The sequence below is a fragment of the Coffea arabica genome, chromosome 2e (assembly GCF_036785885.1).
Source record: "Coffea arabica cultivar ET-39 chromosome 2e, Coffea Arabica ET-39 HiFi, whole genome shotgun sequence".
NCBI lineage: Eukaryota > Viridiplantae > Streptophyta > Magnoliopsida > Gentianales > Rubiaceae > Coffea > Coffea arabica.
The window spans coordinates 6,193,769-6,220,740 of NC_092313.1; the positions used below are offsets into that span (position 1 = coordinate 6,193,769).

At 35.1% G+C, this 26,972-nt stretch overlaps 2 protein-coding genes across 2 annotated transcripts; both read right to left on the reverse strand.

The window, feature by feature from the left end:
* Positions 1-5,405: 5,405 nt before the first annotated feature.
* LOC113730451 (protein phosphatase 2C 37-like) lies at positions 5,406-7,555 on the reverse strand. Its single transcript, XM_027255138.2, has 3 exons — positions 6,731-7,555; positions 6,294-6,608; positions 5,406-6,187 (listed from the first exon to the last, which is right to left on the reverse strand). The coding sequence occupies exons 1-3, from the start codon at positions 7,259-7,261 to the stop codon at positions 5,747-5,749; spliced, it is 1,287 nt and encodes a 428-aa protein (XP_027110939.1). The 5' UTR covers positions 7,262-7,555; the 3' UTR covers positions 5,406-5,746.
* An 11,052-nt stretch (positions 7,556-18,607) lies between these two features.
* Positions 18,608-21,764, reverse strand: LOC113730452 (tropinone reductase homolog At5g06060-like). The gene is made up of 5 exons (XM_027255139.2): positions 21,579-21,764; positions 21,296-21,503; positions 20,021-20,237; positions 19,820-19,926; positions 18,608-18,996 (listed from the first exon to the last, which is right to left on the reverse strand). The coding sequence occupies exons 1-5, from the start codon at positions 21,665-21,667 to the stop codon at positions 18,793-18,795; spliced, it is 825 nt and encodes a 274-aa protein (XP_027110940.1). The 5' UTR covers positions 21,668-21,764; the 3' UTR covers positions 18,608-18,792.
* Positions 21,765-26,972: the final 5,208 nt, after the last annotated feature.

Genomic DNA, 26,972 nt, shown 5'->3' on the forward strand with positions numbered 1-26,972 from the left:
CAACAATCAAAATTTTAGAACTCGTTTGAATTGTTTTTTTTTTTTTTGAGTTTTTGTAGAAAAATGTACTATAACGATTTAATATGTATGAGATAAAAAGATATTTGAAAAATATAAATTTTTTTTGAAAAAAAATTTACAATCCAAAGTTAGATAAGCAAGCACAATCTCCTCATAAACGTGTCCCAAAACAAACTTGCTTTATAGGAAACAACCACCAATTCTATCAGTAAGCACATTCTCCCCGTAAACGCGTCCCAAAACAAACTTGCTTTGTAGGAAACAACCACCAAATTGTGTCAGCAGTATTCGCATTATGGCGATGATAATGATGTAAACTGGTAACATCAAAGTTACCTAAGCTTTAATAATTAGTCGAGACGGGATCTGCTCTGCATCTATCCATGGGCACTTTAGTCCCTCATTGGCTTAAAAAAGGAGAGTTATTACTAATGTATCGCGAATTGTTGCACTTCTTAGTGCTAAACCGGGGTCTAAAATGAAGTGATTGGGACAAGAGATTATACATTAATCTAGCAGAAAATTAAACAGACAAACCTAACAAATATTAGATCGAGTTATTCACGATTGGTGAATGGTGGGAATGGATGGGAGCATTGCTCTTTTGCCTAACCAGGTTTTAGTTTCCAAATAGTCACAAAGATATAAAATTGCAAAGTTAATGCGAAACATAAAGTGGAAGTTTTGGTGTAAACCAAATATTATTGTTGACTGAACGTGATTCCATAAAATAGCATTTTGACCTGTGATATGCACGGGATTGATTACATTTCAAATCAAAATAATATTGTATATATTTATATATTGTGGTACAAAATAATATATAAAAAATTCATGAGTGGTTAAATTTTAAACTTCTCCTCCTTGATTGTCCACGACATTCAACTTTCCACCAACAAATATGGAGTACATTATTCCAATAAGCACCCATGTAAAGTGCGCAAAAACACTGAGGAGATATTATGCTTGTGGCCAAACAAGTTTAGCTGTACACAATAAAATTTTAGCTTATAGCAAAGCAAATTACGCTGTAAAAACCTTCGACGCTTTAGCCAACTAGCAGTAAAATCAAAGAAGGAAAAGCTTTTCCTTTGCTTGAGGACCAGTGGCACCCGGTGATTAAAATGGGCCACCACGCGATAAACATAGCCCAATATTCATCCCCAGTCCCGAGAAATTCATGCGGGAGAATAAAAAATGGGCGAGGTGTCGCCGTGATGCTGGCCCATTACGTCTCAGCAACGAGTGGACTGAGATGATGCACAAAAGGAATTTCTCTGGGCTTGGAAAATCTTCCCAATAGAAGTAGAAGAGGATAAAGTGAACGACAAATCATGCTTTAGTTGACGAGACGTTTTACCTATAATCGATGAGCAAAAAAATACAACAGATAAATAAAAAAAAAAAAAAAAAACTCATGATAAGATGATCTGAGGCTGAGTAAATAAGTCCTTGTTAAAGACGAATGGACGGCCATCTTAGGAATTTCAACATGACGTACGATTGTGAGTTCGTAAAGGGGACTGCCACCTTTGTGGATTACTGAACGAGGTTATCAAATTCTGGGATGATCTCTAGTTAAATGGTATTCTTTTTAGTAGTCGTTTGCATCATATATCAATGAATTAGAACGTCCATCGGCAAAGACGAGAATGGAATGTCCCCTGCCTGTTTCTGCTTAAACCCACTCAAAAAATCGTGGCTGCAATAAAAAATAAACCGCACCAGTTCTTTTTAGCAGCACTCGTCTGATACATTCATTCATCGACAATAAGTAGAATCCCCCTTTCGATTCTGAAGCAGCCACCAAGATGACACATACAGTGGAATAATTAATGGCTCCTTGCAAGAGTCAGAACATGCTAGTTTCCCTCGAGAGAGAGAGGATCTGGTTCTTATTCGATTATTCTCTATGGACGCGTAAAACAGCAGAATATATGCATCCGCGTGATCTAGCCTGGTTAGGTTAGAGGTTGAAGCTAGCAAATTAGAGGGTATCTGTATAGACGAAAGGATCAAGAGTTGGAATACGTCTCAAACTTTATGGACGCGTAAAAGAATCATTACTTATTATTAAGATGGCCTACTAATTATGAACGTTCACAAGTGATTCTAGCCAATGAAGTTCACAAATCTTTCCGGTGGGTTGGCTGTTACGTTTAGTTTTCCCCTAAAAATAAACTCAACTGTGTTTTAACTGTTGCTAGGCCAAATGAATTACTGTTAAACTCGTGAAATGGGCTAACCCTTTATATAGTTTAGCTACAAAAAAGTTATTAAGATGATTATGCAATAGATTCAAAAGCGAAAACAACTGAAAAGAAACAGGAAATAAATCATCTTTTACTTTTGTTTCCAACGCGTCAAATCGTGTGTATATTCATACGGCATATTATGTTGCGTATGTTTAATGCTAGCTAGTGACTCCATCCTTGTACGAACCAACTCTGATTAGGGTTTTTTATGACTAGGCATAATGGGATGCTCCATTCTAGTAATTTTTACTGCCACTTTAAATTCCCTTTCTTTTAGTGGGGTTGACACACACGTGAATGGGTATGATTAATGACAAGTCAATCACTAGCTCTTAGGGAAATTTTTTTTTTTTTTTAAAAAAAAAAGTACTTGAAAGATAATAAAGTTGTTGCAATTTTAGGTAATGCGCACAAATCATATTTAGATGTGCATCCATAATTAATTGTTCATCTTCAAGAAAAGAATGATATGAGAGTCACTAACAGTGAAGTAATCATTGAATCATACTTTACCTGAAAATGGTACAAGACAGAAGAGATCAAAATCCTTTTTTTTTTTTTTTTATAATAATACTGAGACCAATAAAGAAGTTCTTCAGGCTCTGAAAAATTTGCATATGGGATGAGCTACGAGTACTTACGAAGTTAGACTGGTATTAGTACTACACATTAGTATTAGCAAATAGCAAAAAGCATGAATTGGAATCAATGATGGAGGCAAGGGGGCAGAAGGGGGCAATGGCCCCTCTAAATTTTATTTCATAGTATATAAATGTATGTATAAAACAAAGTTAGCCCCCCTCTCATTTTTTATGATTTTAGTTTATATTATAAAAGTTTATATATATATATGAATTAATCGCTCTTGAATTAATTTTTTCTTTTAAAAAAGTTATATATATATTTTTATATATCTTTATAATTAAAGTTAATATTTGATATTTTTAGATGCTATGTTATTTAAATAGATGAAAATTATTCTAAACACGACATATGAAGATAATTTTGTTAAGAAAAATTTTGGCCTCCCTAGAAAAAACTTCTGGTTCGGTCACTGATTGGAGTCTCGATTCTAAGCACTAAGTAACTGGTATTTTAAGCGACGGCCGTTCTTTAAGAAATACACTAGTAGTAGTAGACGGTAGAGAAGAGGATGATGAAAAGGACGGGGAAATGGAGGGTTGGCACCACCTTACCAATCCAACCGATGGTGGGCTGTGGGAAAGCAGAGGCAGGTGGTACACGTAATTCTTCCTGCCCACAAATTCTGGTCTAACCAAACTTAGCAATGTGACATCACTACCTTATTTGCAATTTGCCCAAATTACAGCCCATCTCAAACTTACGAAGTACACTACTTAAGAAAGATTACTTTAAAAAGGAAAAGAAAATGAAAAGAAGCCAGCTTCAATATAAAGTCAGCCAATGAGGACCACTGTTCGGTACCCTTGTTCGAATTATAATCGGAATTGCGTCATTGTCTGGTTAGGTCTTAAAATCCAGCACAGCCGAGAGAGGTGGGTGGTGGCCTAAGCGGCTTTGCCTAACCTGTTTGAAATTATGATGGTTACGTGGCCGCCGCCCCTTTGGTGCTGAAGCTGACTCATGACGGAACTGATCACGGCCCGGCTGATGCAAATTACACATGTTAGTACTGCCAGCGAAAGTTTTTCCGACCACCACAACCGCTTTTAATTTTTTCTCAATGTATGTTCTGGGCTTTCTGACAGGTACTTTTTTTGGAAATCTGGCTTTGTTTGGATTGCTTGTTTCCGTCGGAAAATATTGTCGTTTTCCGTGATCACATTTCCCTATCACCTTTTTCCCTCACATATATCAAATCGCTACAGTTTTTTTTTCATGAAAAATGACGGAAAATGCAATCCAAACACAACTAAAAGCTTGAATCCTCGTCATAGACCAAAGGATGCGTTCGAAACCAGAAATTAATTATACGAGTTTGTTACAGATCATTCGTCAACATAACTCTTGTATCATCAGTGATAAAATTTGAGCACGTAATCTTTCGTGAAAAAAAAAATCTCACTAATCAATATATATATATATATATATATATATATATATATATATATATTTATAAGATAAGATAGTCATATTGCATATGCTTATGTTATAATCTTTGATGAAGTAATTACAATGTCGTGTATAGAGAGAGCTATTATAAAGAATAATGTTTTTATTGAATTCACACGGAAATTTGAGGGCAAGCGGTGTCATATTGTCACGGGTGATTAAGGTCTGCATGCATCTCCCCTTCTATTTGGGTCAACCAAATTAATCTTTTTTGTTCGTCTTCCTTCATGCGCTAATTCAAAGGCGACGCACCAACATCATTGATCATACAAATTAAAAATCGACACAGGGCTGCGAATTCCTCGGATCTGTCCAAATATATGGGGAGATTAGTGTCTTCTTCGTTTTTTTTTTTTTTTGATTGACAATAGTTGCTCACTAGAAATCAACATCAACAATTTTTCTTTTTACAAGGAAGCAACGGGGACCCAAGGAATTAGAAGGAAAGGAAAAATGTATGGACCCTGGACAATTTGGTTAAAGATTTGTTTAACAACACAATCTAAAACGTCCGGTCATTACTATCTCACCTCATTCCCATTTCCCACCCGACAAGTGTAAAGTCTGAAGCCTAAAACTAGAAGCTGATTCTTTCCGGTTCTGAGGGTAATTGGAAAAGATGCCATATTCGGCATTGGCAACAATTAAAAAGATCAATAGATTAATACCACCACTTTTCCTCCCAAACTAATCCTCTAATCTGCCCAATATTCTCATTTTGACTGGTTTTTTATTCAACCATACCATAATCTCGGTTGTCTAAACCGCATCCAACTAAAATGACAATAGCCCTTCGTTATCTTAAAGAATTTGTCTGGCAGATGTCCATCGAATATTTATTAAAATATATTTTAAGTGTAATATTTTTTAAAATATAAAATTAATTAAAAAAGAAAATAAAAAAAAGAGATGATAAGTTAAATTAAATAAAAAATATATAAATGTGACGGAAAGTAATGGTTATAGCATGTATGGTAGATTAGATAAATTTTAATTGTGTTAATGAGTAACCATCTTAAAAGGTTTGATGCCAACTAAAATTGGAAGTCCGAAATATCTATTATATTATCAAACACAAAAATACATCTTCCCCTCCCCTGGCAATAACCCCAGATCTATACAAATTGCCCACATCAATCCTTCCTAAAATGATACTACTAAAACTAATTCATAGTCAAGATTTGTCCGAGTTGAAGACAAGAAGTTGGAAGACTCCACTAGCGAGCGAGTAATCTTGTCCCCCTCTTCTTCTCTCGGCAACCCCAGGCCGTCTTGGACGCAATCCGATCAATTTTAGTACTAAATACTAAATCAGCTAACCTTAAAACAAGGCAAAAATATTTAACGTTAATCCCCACTGGGACAAGAGTACAAGCCTATAGATCTCTTCTCAAATCAACCACGACTACACTGACATTATCAGTGCTGTGCCTGGCCAAGGCCAGTTTAGTCAACAGAATTGATGCATCGGAACAAGCCTTGTCGGAGCTTTCTCCGGCGGAATTGAGGGTCGCATCACTCCCTGGTGACCGTACCGGCGAAGGAGGCTTCCCAGACTGTAAGCACATTCTTGCAACCCCACAAGCTGTGTCATTGGATACCACATCCCATAATCCGTCAGTGGCTAGTATCAAGCACTCATCCTCGCCACTTCGATCGATTATCGTCACCTCCGGTTCAGAAATCACATAGGGTTTCAAGTAATTGTCGCCAATTGCTCGGGACATTGCTAAGACTCCAAGAACTCTTGCCCCGTCCCAGTATATAACCCGGCCGCCAGCTTCTTGGATCCGCTCCAATTCGTCAGGCCTATCGGGCTGCATGTTTTACGTGCGATAATTAGACAACATTCTACGGTTCATCAAACCTTGGAAACATGAAAAAGGCGGATGCTGAGAAAGATGGAAGTAACTGCGAATTTACCTTGTGATCGACGGAAAGAGGGATAGCAGAGCCGTTTCGGCAAAGGACGGCGCGCGAGTCACCGCAGTTGGAGACGATGATTTTGTCCGGGGTGACGACGGCGACAACAGCAGTGGATCCCACGGCGTCGCATTGAGGAGTCCGTAGCTCGCAGCGGCAAGGAGAGGTGGACACCCCAACTGCACTGCACCAGTCGGAGATCTCCTTGTCCATGCGAGAGAAGCTCCGGGTCAACATTTCCCTCCAGGAACAATCCCCGTTTTCCAATTCATCTTTCACAATCTCATGCATTCTTTCCTTGCACTTCGTGGCTACCTGAAATGATCATTTGACCAAAACAAAAAACGTTTAGTACCAGTACTACTAAAACGGATGACCGAAGAAACAAAATCATGTAGCAAAGTTGAGTCACACGAATAACTAACGATTTAACGTACATGGGAGCATCCGTGACCATCATAGACCCCGTAGAAATGCAAATTAGATGGAGTCGCAGAATTTCCTTGGGAAAAGCAAGGGTGAATTGCAACTGCATCTTCCATGTCCCTTCTCCTCCCGCAAACAGAGGTCATCCCAAATTTAGGCGCCTCCGCCGGCAGCCCAGCAGCCGCCTGTTCGACGGTAGATGTAGACGACGACGACGACACTGAATTAGCTGGCCCTGCAGATTGCAAACACTTCATCTCTTTGTTCCCAGCCACTTTGCTCTCGTCCAGATCATCCTCCTTGGAGTTCTGATCAACCGCGTTGTCGCACATCCGAGACGGAGAAGCCGGGCCAACTACCTCAACCTTTTGTCTCTTCCTTCCGTTCTCAACTTGGGAAGGAGCAACCGCTACATCCGAAGCTACAAATCTGAATTGATGAATTTCCATCCTCCTCCGCCTAGCCGACTGAGAACTAGGCTCGACTGGTTTAGCTGTTTCAGTCTCGCCTCCAATGTTAACTCCGCAACGCATCCCAGCCATCAATATTTATACTACAACAAGTACAACCAACCGAAACGGTACCACCTAGCGAAGCTAATCGAATTGTTCGATAAGTAACTAGCAGTACTCAGTAATTGTTGCCACTGACTGACTACAAAGAATGTGTGTGTGTGTGTGTGTGTGTGAGATCAAGCTTTTAAAAGCTGCCGGTGCCTCTGCTGCTGATCAAAAGAAGAGGAGAGATGAAAGAGAGAGGCCGAGATACGATGGATCTGATCTCTATATATCTCTCTAATGCAGAAATAAGTGAGGACCCATGAGCTGAGAAATTATGAAGGCTTTTTGTACAGAAGAGAAGAAGAGGAGAGAATAGGGAGACCACATTATACCAGATGGGAGGTGGGGGCGGGGAGGACTAGTTGCGGGCAGCTGCCCGTCACCGTCTTGGGCACTGTCCGACACGTACAGTTGGTGTGACGTACAACCATTTGGACTACAACGCACATCTTGACCGTCCCTTTCGTTGTCAAGTCTTCTGCATCGGCTGGGAGAGTACCACGTGTGACGGGAAACTTTTGGCTAGAGAACGTGGCCCAATGGGAACGTAACACGCTGCTGATTGAAGCGACATTTCTTTACTGCCACGCATGTGGTCCTGCGGACGACCTTGCCCCTCCTGTTTATTCGCTTTCTTTTTTTCTTTTTTTTTTTTCTGAAGTCCTCTGCTGCATTTTATTATGCCTTGCTCTGTGCCTATCACCACGTGGCAAGATCGTAGGTTACGAGATTCCCTCTTCTTCTTTCTCTCCACGCTCCTGCTCGAACTGTGTTCAACAACTGCTGTGGGATACAAATGTCAAATGAAAAACATGTTGCGGTAGTTACATTTTTATCTACCTTTTATCACTTTGATCACAGACGTCCGCGTCTGTTTTGATTTGCCATTAGATGGTTCATGAAATCACTGATAGTCTCGAGTAACATAATAATATGAGAAATAAATTCGTGGTATCGGTGTTGATTGGCACCTCCTAAAGTTTAGTATAATGATTGGTAATTTGATACATGCGAAATAAAATCAACCTAAAGTTTAGTATTTCCGAAAACATGAGAAGATTTCCAAATAGAACCGTGTCAATCGTCGAATGGCCTTCTAAAAACACTTGATTGTCAAAAATGATGCATTACTCGATTCCTAAAGAAGATACCATGCGGTTTCAATTTATCAACTAAATAAAATTACGAGCATCAATAGGTTAAAGGTTTGTTATTCTTTTACAGTAGTTGCAAAATACTTAATTACCTCTTTATTTTGTGAGAATTATTTAGTATATAAAATTTCATATTGTATGCTCTAGGAATTTAGAAAAAGTCAACTAATTTTTGTGTAGAAGAATTTTCAATAAGTAGCACCATAAAAATAGTACCAAATTTTGAAATAACTTACATTTGGGATTTTTTTCAGGCATCTAGCCATTGACTTGCAAATATATATATATATATATATATATATATATATATATATATATATATATATATATATATAGCAATCCACGTGTAGGAGCTAGGTCTTTCTTTCTTTAAAAGAGAGAAAGTTAGGCCTTTATTTATATATAAAAAAAGAACGGATATATTAGAACAGGGTAGTTTTGTTCAAAAAGTTATAATTGATAAAAAAAGGGGTATTTTTAGGAGTTCTATAATTTTTAACATTCATTTTGATTGATGAAAGAAGATAAAGTGCTAAAAATTAATTTGTTTGAATTGTGACTTTTACAAAAAAAAAATTATATTTTTTATAAATATATTTTTTAATTATCTTTCTATATCACTTATATTAAATTATTATAATAGATTTTTTAATAAAAACTCTTAAAAATAGCAATGTCAAGGGACAAAGTGACTTTGAGACCAAATGTCAAGGAGACCAAATGAAGAAGAAGAGCGTGAACAGCAGACTTGGAGGAAGCAGGACAAGGACTGTACAGGGAAAATGGGGGGCTTCATTCGTAGCTGTGTTTCGGCTTGGGCGATGAGGGCGTATACGTAACTAGAGGTATTGGGACACGTGTGGGGCCAGATGTCAACATCGACTGACGCTTGCAGAATATCTGAAGTTTGGTTATCCCTGAAGATCGAAACGTGGCGATCACTGACGTGGAGTCTAAACTGCATCCCTCGTTGCCCGCGCCCTGCACGTTTTGTACCACCCCCACCCTTGCACCGGGGGACTACTAATCCCTCTCCATTTATTTTCCCGTCCCACCCCTTCACGGACCTCCCTCTCACCCTACTGAAAGCGTTACTACAATAATACTTAATACAGTAACTAGTACATGTACATGTACTACAATTTGCTTTCTCCCTTTATCATTTACTTTTAATTTTTCTTTCGTTTATTTTTAACTTTTTTTTTTAAAAAAAAAACTCTACGTCAAAGTAATGAAAAGCTGCGTAAACAAAGAAAACTCAAAAAAGAAGATAGTCAAATAGTCATTTTTTTTATGTGCCACGTCAGCAGATATAATAAGTAAAACTATGTAGTTTTACATTGGACAGGAACGTGGACACAAAATATTAGACAAAAGATCCCGTCTGATTCTGATATGTGATTATTTAGAAAAAAATTATAATAAGTAATTATAATATCTGATTCTGATATGTGATTATAATAAGTAAAACTACGTTGTTTTACATTGGACAGGAACGTGGACACAAAATATTAGACAGAAGATCTCGTCTGATTCTGATATGTGATTATTTAGAAAAAAAATTACTCGCATCACAAATATTTTTTAATATTACGTTTGGATTACATCATAATAATTACTTTCAAAAGTTTTTAAAATAATCTTCTATCCAAGCACACTTGCACAATTCTGTTCTGGTGAAACGAGAAGATTAAAGCCATTATATACTTTGACGCTCCAATAATTCACATTTCGTGTCTATTGACACTGTTCAATAACATTAGTAAGTAATTATGGGTGTGACACGAAGGAAAAAAATAATAGTCATTTTGTTTGGACAGTTAACAATTTGTCAAAATTTATTTACTTGTATCATCAACACATTTTTTAATTACTTTTTTAATTTTATATATATTACATTAAAAATGTTACATTTATTTTTAAAAATATTATCCCAAAGAATCTCTAATCCAGATGAACTAAGTGTATGTGATAATGAAGTGGAGTTTAATTGATAAAACACTTCACCTGAGAGATCATTTGCTCCAGTTTCTAAGGGAGCAAGTACATAATTACTATTAATCTTTAAAAATAAAAAAAAAGCAGTACTGAGTGTGTTTTGATAGTAGATTATTTGAGAAATTTTTTTTAAAAAGTACTGTAGCATTTTTTAAAATATGATATTTATGAAATAAATAGATGATTGAAAAATATATTTATAATCCAAACAAGTAAATTTTGCAAGATCTAGACTGTTGTGTTGATAGGATGCCTGCACATCAAGCTTCCACGGAGCATAAATTATCTTTGACATGCTAGAACACATCTGGAATCAGGTCATAATTACACTGACCTCGTCTGTCATGGAAATGAACTCGTTGGGTGATTCTTCTATGAATTACATTACATACAAATATTGAAATTTCTTGTGTATGTTTCCACGCGATTCTTGAGTCTCGATGACATTTATTTTCAATGCAAGTGTAATTTCACAATGTCAATCGCTTATTACGTCGTTTATACTTTATGTACCATAGTTTGAAATATTTCATATTAAAAAGGTAGTCATATTTCATGCTTTAATCTGACCAAAACTATCACAAATTTAGGGGAGATCAAGCATAACTCATCTGTCATGCACCCTACTCAAACTGAAATGAGGAAGATAAGTATTAGTTTTGCTCCTATTCCCACATTAAACTGAATTTGACTTCGATAAAAAATTCTTTTTTTTTTTTTGAATAGTCGGACTACAAAACCTGCGTCCAAAGCCTTTATAAATGTGGTGAAAGGGAAATTTAGTAATTGACGTCCAAATTTGGGAAATTACAATTTGTTTAAGGCAAAACCTTTTTGTTGTTAGAACCCTTTTATGCTCGTAATTTCTTTAGTTTTTTTCGTGGTTGTCAATTATTAAAAGATTGGTGATTTTGAAGAAGAAACAAAGCCCCATCCACAATTTCTTTACCCTTTTCGTGGTTGTAAATTACTTAAAAGAGTCGTTGCATGTTTTTGAGTAGCATTTGATGCCTTCTTTGGTGGATAAAGGCCGTCTCAATTACACGGGAGCAGTTGAACGTCTTGTCAAAACAAATAACACCCCAGTTGTCAAACGCTAACTTGGCAAACTTACCTGGTGCATCTCATAATGAGTATCACTACACCGCGTCCATCCTCCCTCTGGGGGAAATAATCACACCACTCTTTTCTTTTCTTTTCTTTTTTTCGATCAGAAGGCAATAATCACAAAAGTACAAAACAGAAGTGCACTTTTGTCCATGTCCTCTACATTTTCATGCTTGGCAACAAACGCTGGCTTTCTATGCCAAAAAATTGAATTACGCGGGCAAGAAAACAACAAAAGAAAGTCCATATCTATGAATTATCATCATCTCTTCTCCACTTCAGCTTAAATTCGTTTTTTTTTTAAATTTTTCTTTTTTAAACAATTTCAGAAAAACACTCCATATCAAACGGGTTACTTTGATTGATATCTGTAGCATATCTTATGCTATAGAGGATGGACCGTACATTTAATAAAAAAATTAATATATAGTGTATACATTATTCGCGTTAAATGCATGATAATTATGTAAATTTTGAATTTTAAATTAAACCTTTGTACATGTGCCATAAATTTAATGATGTTAGTGTACATATTGTGAATGTATTTAAGATTTATTCTAACATTAAAATGTACAAAAGTTCAATGGACAATTACTTTAGTTTCAAAAATCAAAGCAATATAAACTAAAAATATACTATAGAAATTTTGTTATTTTCTCCCGTTTGAATTGCTATATTCTAAAATTTTTGTAAAAAATAATATATTTTGATGATTTGATGTTTGTGAAATAAAGTAATAATTAAAAAAGAGTAAATCTTTCCTACAGTGACGGTGTATACACTATCATCGTTGGATTCATGACATGTGTGCAAAAATTAAATATCAAATTCACATTTTGCATAATTGTCATTCATCCAACGGTGATAGTGTGTACACTGTCAGTGTAGGAAAGATTAATCCATTAAAAAATGTGTTCATGAAAAAAAAAGTAAAAATTTTTTTTTTTTTTTTGAGAAAATGAGAATCCAAACAAGTTTGGGCACAGGCTCGTTTGAAACATCAGCTAGAGTTACTTTCGTATGGGTTGCCATCTTCATGCAAAAACCCCGCAAAAAAATGGAGAGTTGAAGTATATTATAACCTTTTCCTTTTTGTCTTTCAGTAATTGATATTGCACTGTTGCTTCCGCATCTTATTGCCAAAGTGATATTTTTGTCATTGAGCAATACTTATTATTGAGGAATGCTACAGCTCGTTTAAAACTACTGCGTATCATGAAAAAGACTAGAAATCTTCAATAAATTTAAATACAAAACAGAAGAAGAAGAATAAAAGACAGATCCAAGTCTTAGGCTCTGTTTGATAAAACTGAATCTGAATTCTGAACTCTGAATTCTGAATTCTGAATACTGAAACAATTAATTTGCTGAATATTAAGCACTGAAAAAAGATATATGAATATCTGAATCTTAATGCTGAACATATTTATACTGTTTGATAAACATTTATAACTTAATGCTTAATAAGCTAAATTGTACAATTTTGCCCTTCTATCTTTTAATCCAAAAAGGAAATAGAACATATGATTTAATTAGCTTAAAATTGTTAGGTATGAAAATGAAAATATTTATATTTAAATCAAAGTACTATAAAAGAAGAAATATATTATGGAAAGTCCAAATATCGGTGCAAATATATTTTTAAATCAAAGTTTGATAAGAAAAGTCCAAATATAAGCAAAAGAAAGCTGCAATAAACAAGTTTTAAATTCACACCAAATTATATAGAAATTTAATTACTTCAATGGAAAAATGTTGACGCAAAACAACAAATAATCAATTGGAAATAATGAATTTGAGATCGGTGAGTACGGTAGCAATAAAAAAAATTGGGAGGAAAAAAATGACAAAATTATGAAAGAGTAGAAAGATGGAAAAAGATAAGGAGTAGACAGATGTGAGGAGCATGGAGAAATTGCAAAAAAGTCATTAAATAGAGAGAAAATAGAAGTAGAAAGCCATTAGACAGAGAATATCAGATTGTTTAATTAGATAAGGATTTTGAATGTAATTAACAAACAAGGATAGATTTGGTAGATAATATAAAGTAGTTGAAGTAAATCTCTTGATTCTTATCAAATTAAGCATTCAGTTATGATTCTTGTGCTGAAAAAAATACATACAAATTCAGCACCACTTAATAAGTTCAGCAGAAAAATTTTTATTTATCAAACACCCAAAACATCTGAATGTCTGAATGAATTCAGTTTCAGCACTTTTTTATGTTATCAAACATACACTTAGAAGATTTTTTGAGGCAATGAGACAAAGATTTTTTTTTTCTTTACTAAAATACTGGGGAAGTACTTGGTCCTCCCCTTTTTTCTTTTAGAATGAGATTCCAAAACCCGACGTGGGAAAAGCATATATAGGAATAAAATAGCTTGAGGGGAAAAATAAAAAATCTTTGCCATCTGGTCCATTCCATTAAGGTGGTAACGTACAAAGTTTTTGTTAACATAAATATAACAACTGTGAACGTGAAAATAATAGAAACAAGAAGGCGTGAGATGAGAACACACTAGGTCTCACTATATATATTATTAGGCGTTGTTTATCATATTCAATCTCAACTATTGAATTAAGGACATACTCAAAATGTCCGCTATGATGGAACTCAATAATTACACTCGTAACTATAAAAACCACTTCTTGCAGTAGTAATATTTTCTTTAGTTTTTTTTTTAATTTATTTTATTTTTTGGGTGATAAAAACGTATTAGAACTTAGAAGGCCCTGCAAATTTTAGACAAATGGATCAGAAAAAACGAAAAACAAAAAAATGACGGGCGTAGGGCCATGTTTAATTATTATCCTTGCTCAAGTTGTCTATAATCGCGGGACGAGGTTGGATTGTACGGCGATTTGTTGGGACCCAAGAATCTTTCTTTTTGTTACAATAATTCTGTCCACTCTGCAGTCGCCACGTTGGGCAGCACTAGCTGGCATGCAATACCTCTTCCGCTCGAGATTAATACAGGAGCGGCAATGCCACATGACTCTGAAAACAGCTGCTACAATAATTCTGTTTAACTCACACTACTTATAATTTAGTCCACTCAATTTATATATACTCTTATATACTCCCTTTGCATTAAATTTACCCAATTTAGTTTAATTTTTTAAAACAAATTAACACTCTAAATCCATATTAACGATGGATTTTTTTCTAGCGGATATTCACCCTCGTCAATACAGTTAAACTATCTTTAATTATCAATCAAAAGCACACATGTATAGTTCTTGCAAAAGATGAACACATTATTGTTTGGATTGTAAGTTATTTGGGATTATTTGGGATATTTTTACTGTAGCACTTTTTGTGATGTGATGTATGTGAGATAAAAAGATATTGGGAAGATAAAAAGGTGTATTGGAAATTGTAAAGATGATGTAAGCAAATAAAATTGGGGAAATATGAAGCAAATGGGGAATTAATCTTTCCTACACTGACAATGTATACACTATCAGCGTTGGATGAATGATAACTCTCCAAAATTTAAATTTAAAATTCAACTTTTACATACATAATATATCATGAATCAAATGGTGATAATATATATATTATCAATGTATATAAGATTTACTCTTATTATTAATGAGTTTCTATTGAACATGCGAGTGTCCACAGGACAAATGTTAGAAAAGCTCATAAAACTATAACATGTGCAATTAATGACCTTGATTCATAATCTCTAACCTTTACTTTCTTTTTCTTTTTCTTTTTTGTTTTTTGCCCCGAAGTCAGGACCATTACGGAGTCTGTAACCTGCGAAAGAGCGTATAATTGTACTCCTGGACCATTCTGTTGTCCCCACTCAGTTTTGTTAGCTCGATATAATAAAAGAACTTTGTTGCTTTTAAAAATATGGCAGGGATAGATAGTCTAAAGCGTAGAGCAACTTTTGGGAAGGTATAATACGTGTCGAGATGTGGCGAAAGCCCAGCATGCAATGCAAACGCGGATATTGGATGGGAGGGGGCGCATAATACGTGGCAGTTGGCGGTTGTCCGTCACAGTTCCCAGCCCCAGATGCCAAGGCCGGGTTGGAATTCGAAACCACTCACCAACTGAGCCCTTTTGAGTTGATTATTGATGTGTGATTTTCTTTGGACCCCACCCGATATATTTTTTTTTTAGCCTTTTATTTTACTGGTACACTAGATATTTTCACTCAACTTGCTAGTTACCGGTGAACCGCTAACTTCCAAACTCAAACTGATACCGGTTTAACCCAAACTAGAGATGGAAAAATTAGCCTATTCCCAAGTGATCCCGTGTAAGTAAATTAGCCTATTCCCAAACTCATGCAAATTCCATTTTAGTCTTTTCTTTGAATTATTGGATCCAAAAAAATCAATAAATGTGTTAATTTCATAGGCCAATATAAGGAAAATCTAAATGAGGCACTTCTAATCATCAATTCAAAAAATTTCTAACCATTAATTTTTTTTAGTGTTATTATACCAACTAGACATATTTCTTTTTTTAAAACTCAACATAAGCGACTAATAGTAGTAAGAGAAAAAAAAATGGGGACAAACTAATATTTTCAAATAATTTACCCACATCAGCAACAATCAAAAGGAAAAGAGAAAAAAGAAAGCTCAAAAATTCATCACACTAAAAACTTGAGTATCAAAGAGAGTCGACACATTGTGTACTCTTTTTTTTTTTCAGCAACGGAAATAACACACACACACACTCACTCAATTAGAACAAACGCAGGAGTTTACCGAAAGAGCGACCTGAAAGCAATTTAACGAGGAAATACAATATTCTGTTTTATCTCGTTAAGCTAAAAATATCGTCCTTGGGAACATTGTTCATGTACTTGGCAAAAAAAAAAAAAAAGCAACGATCTCAAAATTTTTGGAACGTAATATTCTGTGAAATTAATTTTTGCTTTCATTCTTATTTTCCTATAAAAATTTTGCTATAATGCGCGCGGAATAACTCAATAGTGTGTTTGGATTGTAAGTTATTTGAGATATTTTTACTGTAGCACTTTTTGTGATGTGATGTATGTGAGATAAAAAGGTAATTGGAAAGATAAAAAAGTGTATTGAAAATTGTAATGGTGATGTAAGCAAATATATTTGGACAAATAACTTACAATCCAAACACACTAATTAATATTATTCATTTCAGTGCTCCAGCATTTTCATATGGAGTGCTAGGGTCAATTCCTATTCTTCTTGACTTTAAACAGACAAGTCCAATTTCTTTAATTACATAAACGAGAATTCAAAGTGTCAGATAACGCGTTGATGATCAATATTTGTCCAACCTTCATCTGACCATTAAGAACCTTCTCTTCACCATGCATGATGTTTAACAATTTGATCCCTTGATTTTCTATTAAGGTCACGCGATGACATTATTGTAATTACTTGCTTTCACCTTCTAAGGTTAAGGTTACCGGGAGAAGTTCAATTCGTTCCCCTCCCTCTTCATAAGCTTTTTGTTTTAGTTATTCTTTCATTCCAAACTATACACGAAATCAAGCATAGAAACTCATAGTAAGACTTCCTACCAAAAAAAAAACTCATAGTAAGACGTGTCCCTTTATCACAAGTCATGAGCATCGTTCGATTAGGACGTTGGAACATCTCTGACTCTGGCCTTCACTGGGAAGAAAAGAAAAAGGACAGGTTTGTTTAGATTGGGATGATTTCAGATAAAATAATTTGTTTCACAAATTTCAATCACCTTTTTATCTTTTCAATCACCTTTTTATCTCACATACATCACATCACAAAAAGTGTTACAGTAATTATCTCAAATAAATCATCCAAATAAACTTCTATCCAAACAAACCCCAATTGGTGTCCCAGTTAACAAGGCAAGTTATGAAAATTATGTAAGACAACATATTGTGGCCATGGACATAAACATCAACAAGTTCTTGACAAAGCAGAGAGGCAGGATTGCAAACGAATTGAACCGCTCGTAATCGGATTCAAATACAAGCTCGATTCGAGTTCAGTCAATATCGAACTCGAGCTCGAGTTGAGCTGGAGCTAAAAAACATTAAGTTCGTTGGTTCGCGAGCCTCGATTATATATATATATTTTTTATTTTTATTTTTATTTTAATACTAAAATTACATAGATATCCCTAATAATTTATTATTTATTAAGAAAAATTATTATTTTATTTATTTTTAAAAATAAAAATAATTATAATAATTATTTTTTTAAGCTAGAGCTTGATATTTTAAACTCGTCGAACTCGAGCTCGAGTTCGAGTTCAAGTTTCATAAAATTAACTGAAGGCTCGACTCGATTAGATTAAAACTCAATTCGACTCGACTCGTTTGTACCCTACAAGAGGCCAAGACTCGCATCTTTGAGTGTCGTTTTTGTTTGCATTCATCTCATTGAATTACATTGAATCACGGGCATAACCAAAACTTCAGATTATTTGAGGAGGCAAGACTAAATTAGAGAAGTACACTTGGTGGGGCAATCTTATATTTTCTTTGAGACACTTTTGGGGCAAAATTTAATATTTTTAGGGACATATTTGAAGAATTGCAATATTTGAATAGGAGATAAAAAGGACTTCTAAATTCTTAAGGGGGCGAAGTCCAATTTTTAGAAGGGTTTCCCTCAAAACCCCACCAAACACATAAATAAACATTTTCTATAGCCTTTCCTTGCCATAAATAAGTTGATCATGAGCACAAAATGCCCAAGTCAGAAGCGAAAATTTGCTTCCTTTCATCGAGTTCATGCTGCCTTATCTACAGCAACGTGCTTATGCTGCAATAGAGAGTGTTTTTGTGTTTCTTAAATTTTGGTACAAGCCCCAGACTGAATGAACGCCCCGAATAAAATGAATAAAACTGGGCTGAGAATGGGATTTCAACTTCAACACAAACCAAAGACCGTGCTTGGCTATTGACACCCTTTAAAGCTAAACTTAATTCAGTTGTCACAAACAGATATTTCCCACGTAGACAGGAAGCCATCCCCTTTGAAGTGTTGTGCGTCTAAAACAGGAGCCAGTAGCTTAGACATGATAACAAAGATAAAGGCGTAACGTCACCATAAGCCACAGAAGTTCTCGAATCAAGAAGATAAGTTTGTGAAGCAACTAGAGTTTTTCCCTCATCCAACTTGAGGTACAATACTGCCGTTTTTTGTTTTGTTTAGCAAATTAGAGCACAACACGAAAGAAAGAACATTAGGAAGATTTGAATATCAAAGCATAAAAGTGAAAAAGAGAGCAAATTTCCATAGGTTGCATCATAAAGAGAAATTGGAACTTTCTGGTAATCCGAACCCAAAGACGGTCATTCCTCCGTCAACAGCAACGACCTGCCCAGTGATGTATGAAGCAGCAGGAAGACAGAAGTAAGCTACCAAGGATGAGACTTCCTTCGGTTCCCCAGGGCGTTGAAGAGGAGTTCTAGATATTACCATATCCAGAAACTCTTTATTACTGAGCAACTGCCAAGAAAAACACAATTACAGGAGTCAGAAACTTCCATTAACTCAGACAAGATTTACAAGTTCCAGAACAAGATTATGATAGTGATAAGCATGTCCAATTTCTACAATACAAAAGTCATTCGTATGCATTTTCCTGCCCAAAAAACTTGATAAAACAGTAGATTTAGGATAGTGCATGTATATGAGACAGAGAGTGCGTGTATGTGCTTGTGTGTGAATGTCTTTGTATAGATAGACTAATAAACGGACAAACTTTTGATAATTATAGCATGGTTCATCAAAAAGAGGATCATGACTGATCATAAGGTAGTAATAAAAGTGGTAAACAATCACAAGTTTTAAGGATTACTTGCTAATTGTTTTTCTATGATGGTACATATCCAAATTTCACCCAACTTATACCCACATGTAACAGAGTTCTATCAGCAAGAGACAAATGGTTAGGTATAGACTGAAATGAAACTTCAAGAAGAGAGGGGGGGGGAGGCACAACAATGTGTAGTCTAAACGAGAAGAATACGGATGTTATGCAAAACTTTGAGAGTCACCATTAATGAGTTACTATTTGAGTTAGAATGTTAGGTACAAGTTCAACCAAAACATGCACAAAAAGTAACTATTTGAGTTAGAATGTTAGGTTAGGCTTCGTTGTGTATCAATTTCCACAAAGATCAAATGAAGTATCAATTTCCAAAACGATCAACCTGGGGAAGTTCTAGATAAACTTCCAACCTAGACTTCTGTTTAATTTGGTAACTGAACATGCTATTATGGTAATGAAAAAGATTAAGGAATATAAGATCATTAAGGTGAATATTACATTTTCCACAAGTGGTGTCCTGATATACCAGGGCGCAACACAATTAACTCGAATATTGTCTTTTGCCCACTCACAAGCCAAATTCCTTGTAAGTTGATTCACTGCACCTGTAAGCAGCAAATGCAAAACAAAAGTATGTCATATACATTTAAATAAGATTTTGTTAAGAAGAAAGGAAGAACTATAACAGGAACTAGTTACCTTTAGCTGCTCCATAAATAGATCCTGAAGATGAGTGCACCAAACCAGAAATAGAGGAAACAAAAACAGTGCTTCCAACTCCAGAAGCTTTTAGCAGAGGATGAGCAAGTTGAGACAGATGGTATGCGGATTCTAAGTTGGTAGCCATGATCCTAGAATATTCCTCAGGGATATAATCAGTGGTTGGCTTCCTGATGTTTGTCCCAACATTATTTATCTATAATCAGAAGAATATAGAAATTCTAATAAGTTCCAACGTGTTGAATGAATCATTGTTGTAAGTAACAGCTACTTGGCATTCTACAATCATTAACATACGGAAAAAATTTAAAGAATTGTTCTCTGGTGCCACAGCAAGCAAATTATTTTTTCTGAAAGATCTGTCAGACCAAAAAAAGCAAAAATGTCATCAAACTGATGCATGACACTTTCTGTTTAAATATATTATTCTAGAAACATTAGCGATTCATTCAGTTATAATTAAGTGCTCCGGCGTCTATGATAGAAAGAATGAATTTCAAAGGCAGATGTTTAAAGCAGCTAAAACGTGGTCTTATGATGTGCTGGGTGATCCCACACGTTTAGGTACATGCTTAACTAAACAAACTATTCATAGTGCTTCCAATGCAGAATAATTAGAACATGTATATTCCATATTCCCCCATCTTTGACTCTTGAAAGGTATGGCACACAAAATTGAGATGATTTGAACAAACAAAGTACAAACCACGAGATTTCAGAGAGTGTTAATGTCCTTCCTGTTTTCATACAACTAAGCAAGTAACGTGATGACTAGTTTCTTAGGTCCTCTTCCCAAAAGGCAAAGTGACTCGATAAAGTTCTACATCAACAGCAAAAGTAAAACCACCCAAACCTCCCTCTCCCCCCCCCCCCCCCCCTCCCCCACCACAAAAACCAACAAAAAAATTACGAGAGAGCATTTACTTAAACTATCATTTGATCATTCAGCCAATTTTAAAAAAATAAAATCTTTATGAGTTGCGACATTCTAGCAGAACCTTTCACCTTCAATCAGAGTGATATAATATTGACTCCAGTGGTCAAGTGAGTTCATATGGCTCATCTAGTCAACTTAGAACTCTCACCCCCATCTCATCTCAGGAAGGAAATTTTTACAAGAACAGAAATGGGGGATCAGTAAGTTTTCATGATATGCGGACTTTAAAGGTAAAACAGAATGACTAGACAATTGCATCCATCGAAAACACAAATACGGAATACGAGACAGGACTTGACATGTTTATGGATACTTACAAGAATATTAAGTTTGCCGTCGAAAACAGATGAAACTTTTTGCATGAGCTGCTCCCTTTGTTCCCTGGAAGATACATCACAAACTGACCCTGTAACCTTAAGCCCTTTGGAAGCCCATTCTTGTAAGCGTTCATTCAGCTGTGCTGCATTTCTTGAACACGTGTGTATAGTCGCACCCAATTCAGCCAGTTCCTCCACCACGGCAAACCTGCAGAGTTTTGTCATAAAATCAATCGGAGCCTAAATAAAATGAAATGAAAACCCGGAAATTAAGAAAACAGACCCAATTCCGCGAGTGCCGCCGGTTACAAGAGCGGTCTTGCCTGCAAGAGACCATCTTGAGCAGCTGCTGCTCTCTGCAACCTTTGCCATTCCTGCCTCTGCTGCTAACTAATCTCTCTGCAGGTAGGACGCTTGTCAAGACTAGTGTTCTTGTACTTCTTTTTGGATACAGATTTCTAAATTAGAAAAGGAACGGAGAAGCTGTGTTTTTATTGTAATTAAACTAATTAGAAAATAATTAGCTGTCTTTTCTTAGACATAATTGCCCTCAGGAAAAAAAATCAGTATGTGAAATTAGATTGTATATCAGTGAGTTTGGAATGCATGCTATTTACACCTTAATTATAGATATTGATTTACTTGCATTATTAACACATTTTTCAATTAACTTTTGATTTCACATAAATCACATCAAAAAAGTTCTACGGTATTTTTTCACAAAACTATCTCAAATAATTTACTATCCAAACACTTTTCCAAATGATCTTTACACCGCTAAAAAACATCATTTGGGAAATCTTACCCTTTGTGTGTGAAATGTTGGTGTAACACCTATAAGTCAAAACACGCGACTCTGCTAATAACGTTAGCCCCTCCTAACTCTTTATGCGTGAAAACTGAAAAAAACACACTCTTTCGGGTGGATTTAGGAGAAAGGTTCTGCTGTTGCTAAAAATAAATAATAATAATTTGCTCGTAAAGAAGAAAAAAAGCGAGATTTATACTTTTTTTTTTTTAATAAGTGAAAGGTTTTGAATTTAAAATTTTCTACTTACAATTTCTCCTATTTTATCATCTAATTTAATCCTCTCCCAAGATTTAGACCTTTATGTTAACGAGCTAGCAAATTTTTTCCTTTTTTTTTAAGAAAATGAATGATTTTAATGGAATTTTTTTAACAAAAAAAGGAATTATTTTAATGGATTTTTTTAAGAAAAAGGAATGATTGTTGTTTCAAAAAAAAAAAGAAAAATGAACGATTTTAATGGAATTTTCTGTGTCGTTGGTCCCGTTGAGTTCCGTGATCGATTGGGTAGGCCCAGGGACGGCTTGTTTGTTGGATGAAAGCCACTTCTTTTTGTTTACCATTTTAGATACACAACGAAGCCTAACCTGACATTCCAACTCAAATAGTTACTTCTGGTGGGTGCTAAATTAGAGCACATAATTACCGGTGAAGCCTTCTGATTAACTTTTTTGGTTTCACCACCCAGCTCTTTTTCTATACTTGATTCCCTTCATATTATTTCAAAATTCATTCGAGATTAGATTCTTGTCTTCTGTAAATAACAGCATCCTGATTAATGAGATTAGATTCTAATTTAAGTGATAGCTCATGTTTAAAGGGTTAAAATAATAATAAAAAAGACTCTTGAAATAATAATATTTTTAGCCACTTTATCCAAATTGCAAAGTTATCAATTCAAACATCGAATAATATTTGAAGGACCAAAATATTTGGGCTCCATGTTATACGGCTAATTATCATTCAATGATGTCTACAATAGTCACATACTTCTATAATCATATGGCCCATCTTTTAAATCAAGCAGGTGACTTGCTGATTCATTAGGAAAACATATCCAACAGAGGAACTAGACCAAGCAGAACAAACCAGGCAACGGTTTGATCGGAGTATTCATGCTATGCTGCAAGAGTACACTGAGGATCTGTTTGGTTCACGGACTAGATGAGATAGCATGACTCATCCTTAGATTATTAATCCTAAGTTGAGTCATCTCCGGATAAATAATTCAAATTATGTAGTATTTGCTTGGTTCTGGTTTAGAATATGTTGCTAAATAATCTTATCCTATGTTTGGTTGCAGATTGGATGAGGTAGGATTATTATTTTAATGACCAAAGCACTCTTTAATTTATAGATTCTTTTTAATAAAATAAATTAATATTTTTTTAATAAAATTTTAATATTATAAATTTTATTAAAATAGAGTAGTTAGAAACTTTAGAATTATAAAGTAGATCAAGAGTTTTGATCTATAAAAATTTGTATTCATTCAAACTTAGCCCATTCGGGCCCTTAAAAATACATTTTGACCAAGTTTTTGAACAAAAATTTGAAATTCAATTAAATAATGAGTTGAGTTTTGAGTGAATTAGGGTTAAATCAATTAAAATTAACACATTTAAGAGCTTTAAATGAGTTGAATTTAGTCCAAGGGCAATATAGTCCTTCTATAATGATGTTAGTATGGCATATTAGTCAAAAATTTTAAATTAATTAATAGGGGTAAGTCAAAATTTTTAAAATAATTAATGGGGACAAATTAGTCAAAAAGTTTTAATATAATTAGTAGGGGCTAATTAGTCCATTTATTATCATATTATTACGTGAGAGTATGGTTATATAATAGTCAGTATGAATTCGAATCATTCATAAGGGTAAATTAGTCCAAATATTGCTATTGGTAGTAAGGGCAAATTTGTTCATTCATATTATATTATCATGTGGGAGTAAGGCTATATAATTATAAGAATATAAATTTGTATTCTTGTAAGGATAAATTAGTCTAAAATTTTATTATCCTATCTGTTAGTCATCACGGGATGACTAATACCATCTTTTCCATGGGATTATTTTATCCCATGAATAGGGGATTAATTCAGTTAGATAGGACGTGTCATCCTATGTATAAAATGTAACCAAATATAGGATAATACGGAATGCTTAATTTAATCCTATGTCATCCCATGAACCAAACGGACCCTTAATACATACCCTTTTTGTAGGGGATAAGGTAACGTGGGAGTTAGCCTCGTCTGAGTCAAGCCACGTCGTTTCCTATCTTGATATTATTTGTCTTGATTTTAATTGATGTTCGGTCCTAGTTATTTATTTAAAATTGATGTTTCAACTTTTAGGCCTAACCTTTGCCCCTTCTGCCTCTGCGGCGAGAATTAGAGTTTGCTAGCAATTACGCTATTGAAAAAAAAGGGAAATTTGCCAAATTGGTCTCTAATATTATCACAAAAACTTTTTTTAGTCCTTAACATTTAAAATTTATCAGAATAGTTCCTAACATATAAATTATGAGCCAATTTGGTCCTAATGCTCATATTTGCTCTCTTTTTTCGGCTAAAAATAGCACACCGACATAATTTCAAGGGTAAAATTGAAAACATTCAGTAATCCATAATTTTTCACTATTCTCTTTCTTTCTGATGGCAGCTTGCATGGCCAGATTCCTGGAATTGGCTCAAAGGTTTTTGAGTTGGGATCTGACACACACGATCAAAAATATTGAGGATGAAAAGAAACGTACTGGTAGTAACTCTAATAGCATTAGTGTTTGTCAATTCATCATTTGCAGAATATTCTAGAAATCATCCCAAGGATAACTATACAAAATCGAGTCAACAAGAAGAGGATCAAGAACTAAGAAGTGCTCGAAGAAGAAATAGAGTTGGCAGTAGGAGGAGGAGCAGTGGTGGCAGTAGAAGAGGCCGCAGTGGAGGAAGAAGATCAGGAGGATCATCAAATTGTGACCCTCTTTATTCATATTTATTTGGAAGTTGCGGGCAATGACCTTTCTCAAGGTCTTCTGGAAACAACCCTTTCCTGCCTAGGCCAACTCCCTCTCCCCGCCCGACTCCACCGCGGCCGCCAATTGTGTAGCCTTTTCCTCCTCTTCATCCACTCATTCCTTTACCGCCACCGCTACTTCCTTCCCTTCCACCTGCAGTGCTACCACCACCCATATCGCTGCCTCCACCCGTAGTCCCTTCACTGCCATCGGTTCAACCGTCACCGCCGCCTGTATCACCTTCACCCCCACCACCTGCAATTCCTTCCTCGCCCCCACCATCCCCATCCCCATCCCCTCCACCACCCTTGGTCCCATCGCCACCCCACATTCACCATCCCCTCCTCCGCCTGACCTCCCCATTATTTCCCCCCACCACCACTAGTTCCTTCCCCATTATAAGCTTCTAGATTCTTAAAAACCTTTGAGCCAATTCCAGGAATCTGGCTATGCAAGCTGCCATCAGAAAGAAAGAGAATAGTGGAAAATTATGGACTACCGAATGTTTCCAATTTTGCCCTTGAAATTATGTCGGTGTGCTATTTTTAGCCGGAAAAAAGAGCAAATACGAGCATTAAGACCAAACTAGCTCATAATTTATATGTTAGTAACTATTCTGACAAATTTTAAATGTTAAGGACTAAAAAAGTTTTTTATGATAATGTTAGGGACTAATTTGGCAAATTTTCCCAAAAAAAAACTCTGCTAGTATAATTTTTTTTGTGTAAAATTTGAAAATATTTGATCCCATTTGTGTTTATCCACTTAAAAACATTCCCAGGAAAAAAAGAAAAGCAATTAACATGTAAATCAAGAATAAATCACTCTCTTATACTTTATATGTATAAGAAAGGACTTTCTATAGTTTACTTTGAACAATCTTAACAATTACAAATCATTGCATAAAAAAAGGACTTCCTCTAATTTAGTGTAAACAATCCTCTGTATCACTGAGTGCAAATAAAGGTATTTTATAATTTTGAATGCATTATTGATTGATATGTATGTGTGTGTATATATATTATCCGTTGACACCAAATATTTGTGGATGCTAAATTAACGTGAAATCAAATCTGAAGAGCAACAGTAGTCATTTATTATTATTTTTGGGTAAAAATAGTAGTCATTTTAAGAACAAATGAGAAGCATGACCTCTATTATTGTCACGAACATCAACAAAGAGCATCGTAATATTTCCCTTCACACAATTATTATTGTTAAGGAAAAAAAAATATTTCCCTTCACACAACGGCCCATTGCCAAAAGAGACTAATAGGCCTGATAATTTACAAGTAGATAAAATAGGGGACAGGCTACACTTGGGTTTTAGAAAATCTTTTGGTGATACTCTGGAGCCCATTTGATTTGCTTGTTGAAACGTCGTTTTGTGTATCAAAGGCCAAGGTCTGAAAACTTTTGCAGGAACTTGCCCTCCAAACAAATATATATATATATATATATATATATATATATATATATATATATATATATATATATATAAATATATATAAAGGGTTAATCGCACTTTATCCCCTTTAAATATGGGTCATTTCTCAATTTACCCCCCAATGTTTGTTTTTCCACAGTTTACCCCCTTCGTCAGTCTAACTCAGCAATTGTACCGTTAAAAACTTCAAGATGCCGAAATTGCCATTGGAAGGGAGCCGTTTGTTTTGGCTGACTAAAATGTCCCTCAACGAGTTATAAAAAGGGGTGTCTGATGCTTTTTAGCCCATTTTTTTCTCTTTCATGCTTTCATCCAATTGCAACCTATTTTTTCTCTTTCATTTCAACAGATTCATGTCAACCAAAAGTATCATAAAAATGTCACAAAGTGCTTCAAATAACAT

What these genes read in the sequence shown, in the direction of transcription:
- LOC113730451 (XM_027255138.2), bottom strand. Translation starts at nt 7,261, where the DNA reads ATGGCTGGGATGCGTTGCGGAGTTAACATTGGAGGCGAGACTGAAACA. An exon ending in ATGGTCACGGATGCTCCCAT is followed by an intron (nt 6,609 to 6,730) that starts GTACGTTAAATC and finishes TGATCATTTCAG; the next exon opens with GTAGCCACGAAGTGCAAGGA. An exon ending in CTCTTTCCGTCGATCACAAG is followed by an intron (nt 6,188 to 6,293) that starts GTAAATTCGCAG and finishes TAAAACATGCAG; the next exon opens with CCCGATAGGCCTGACGAATT.
- LOC113730452 (XM_027255139.2), bottom strand. Translation starts at nt 21,667, where the DNA reads ATGGCAAAGGTTGCAGAGAGCAGCAGCTGCTCAAGATGGTCTCTTGCA. An exon ending in TATTTATGGAGCAGCTAAAG is followed by an intron (nt 19,927 to 20,020) that starts GTAACTAGTTCC and finishes TGCTGCTTACAG; the next exon opens with GTGCAGTGAATCAACTTACA. An exon ending in GGACACCACTTGTGGAAAAT is followed by an intron (nt 18,997 to 19,819) that starts GTAATATTCACC and finishes TTTTCTTGGCAG; the next exon opens with TTGCTCAGTAATAAAGAGTT.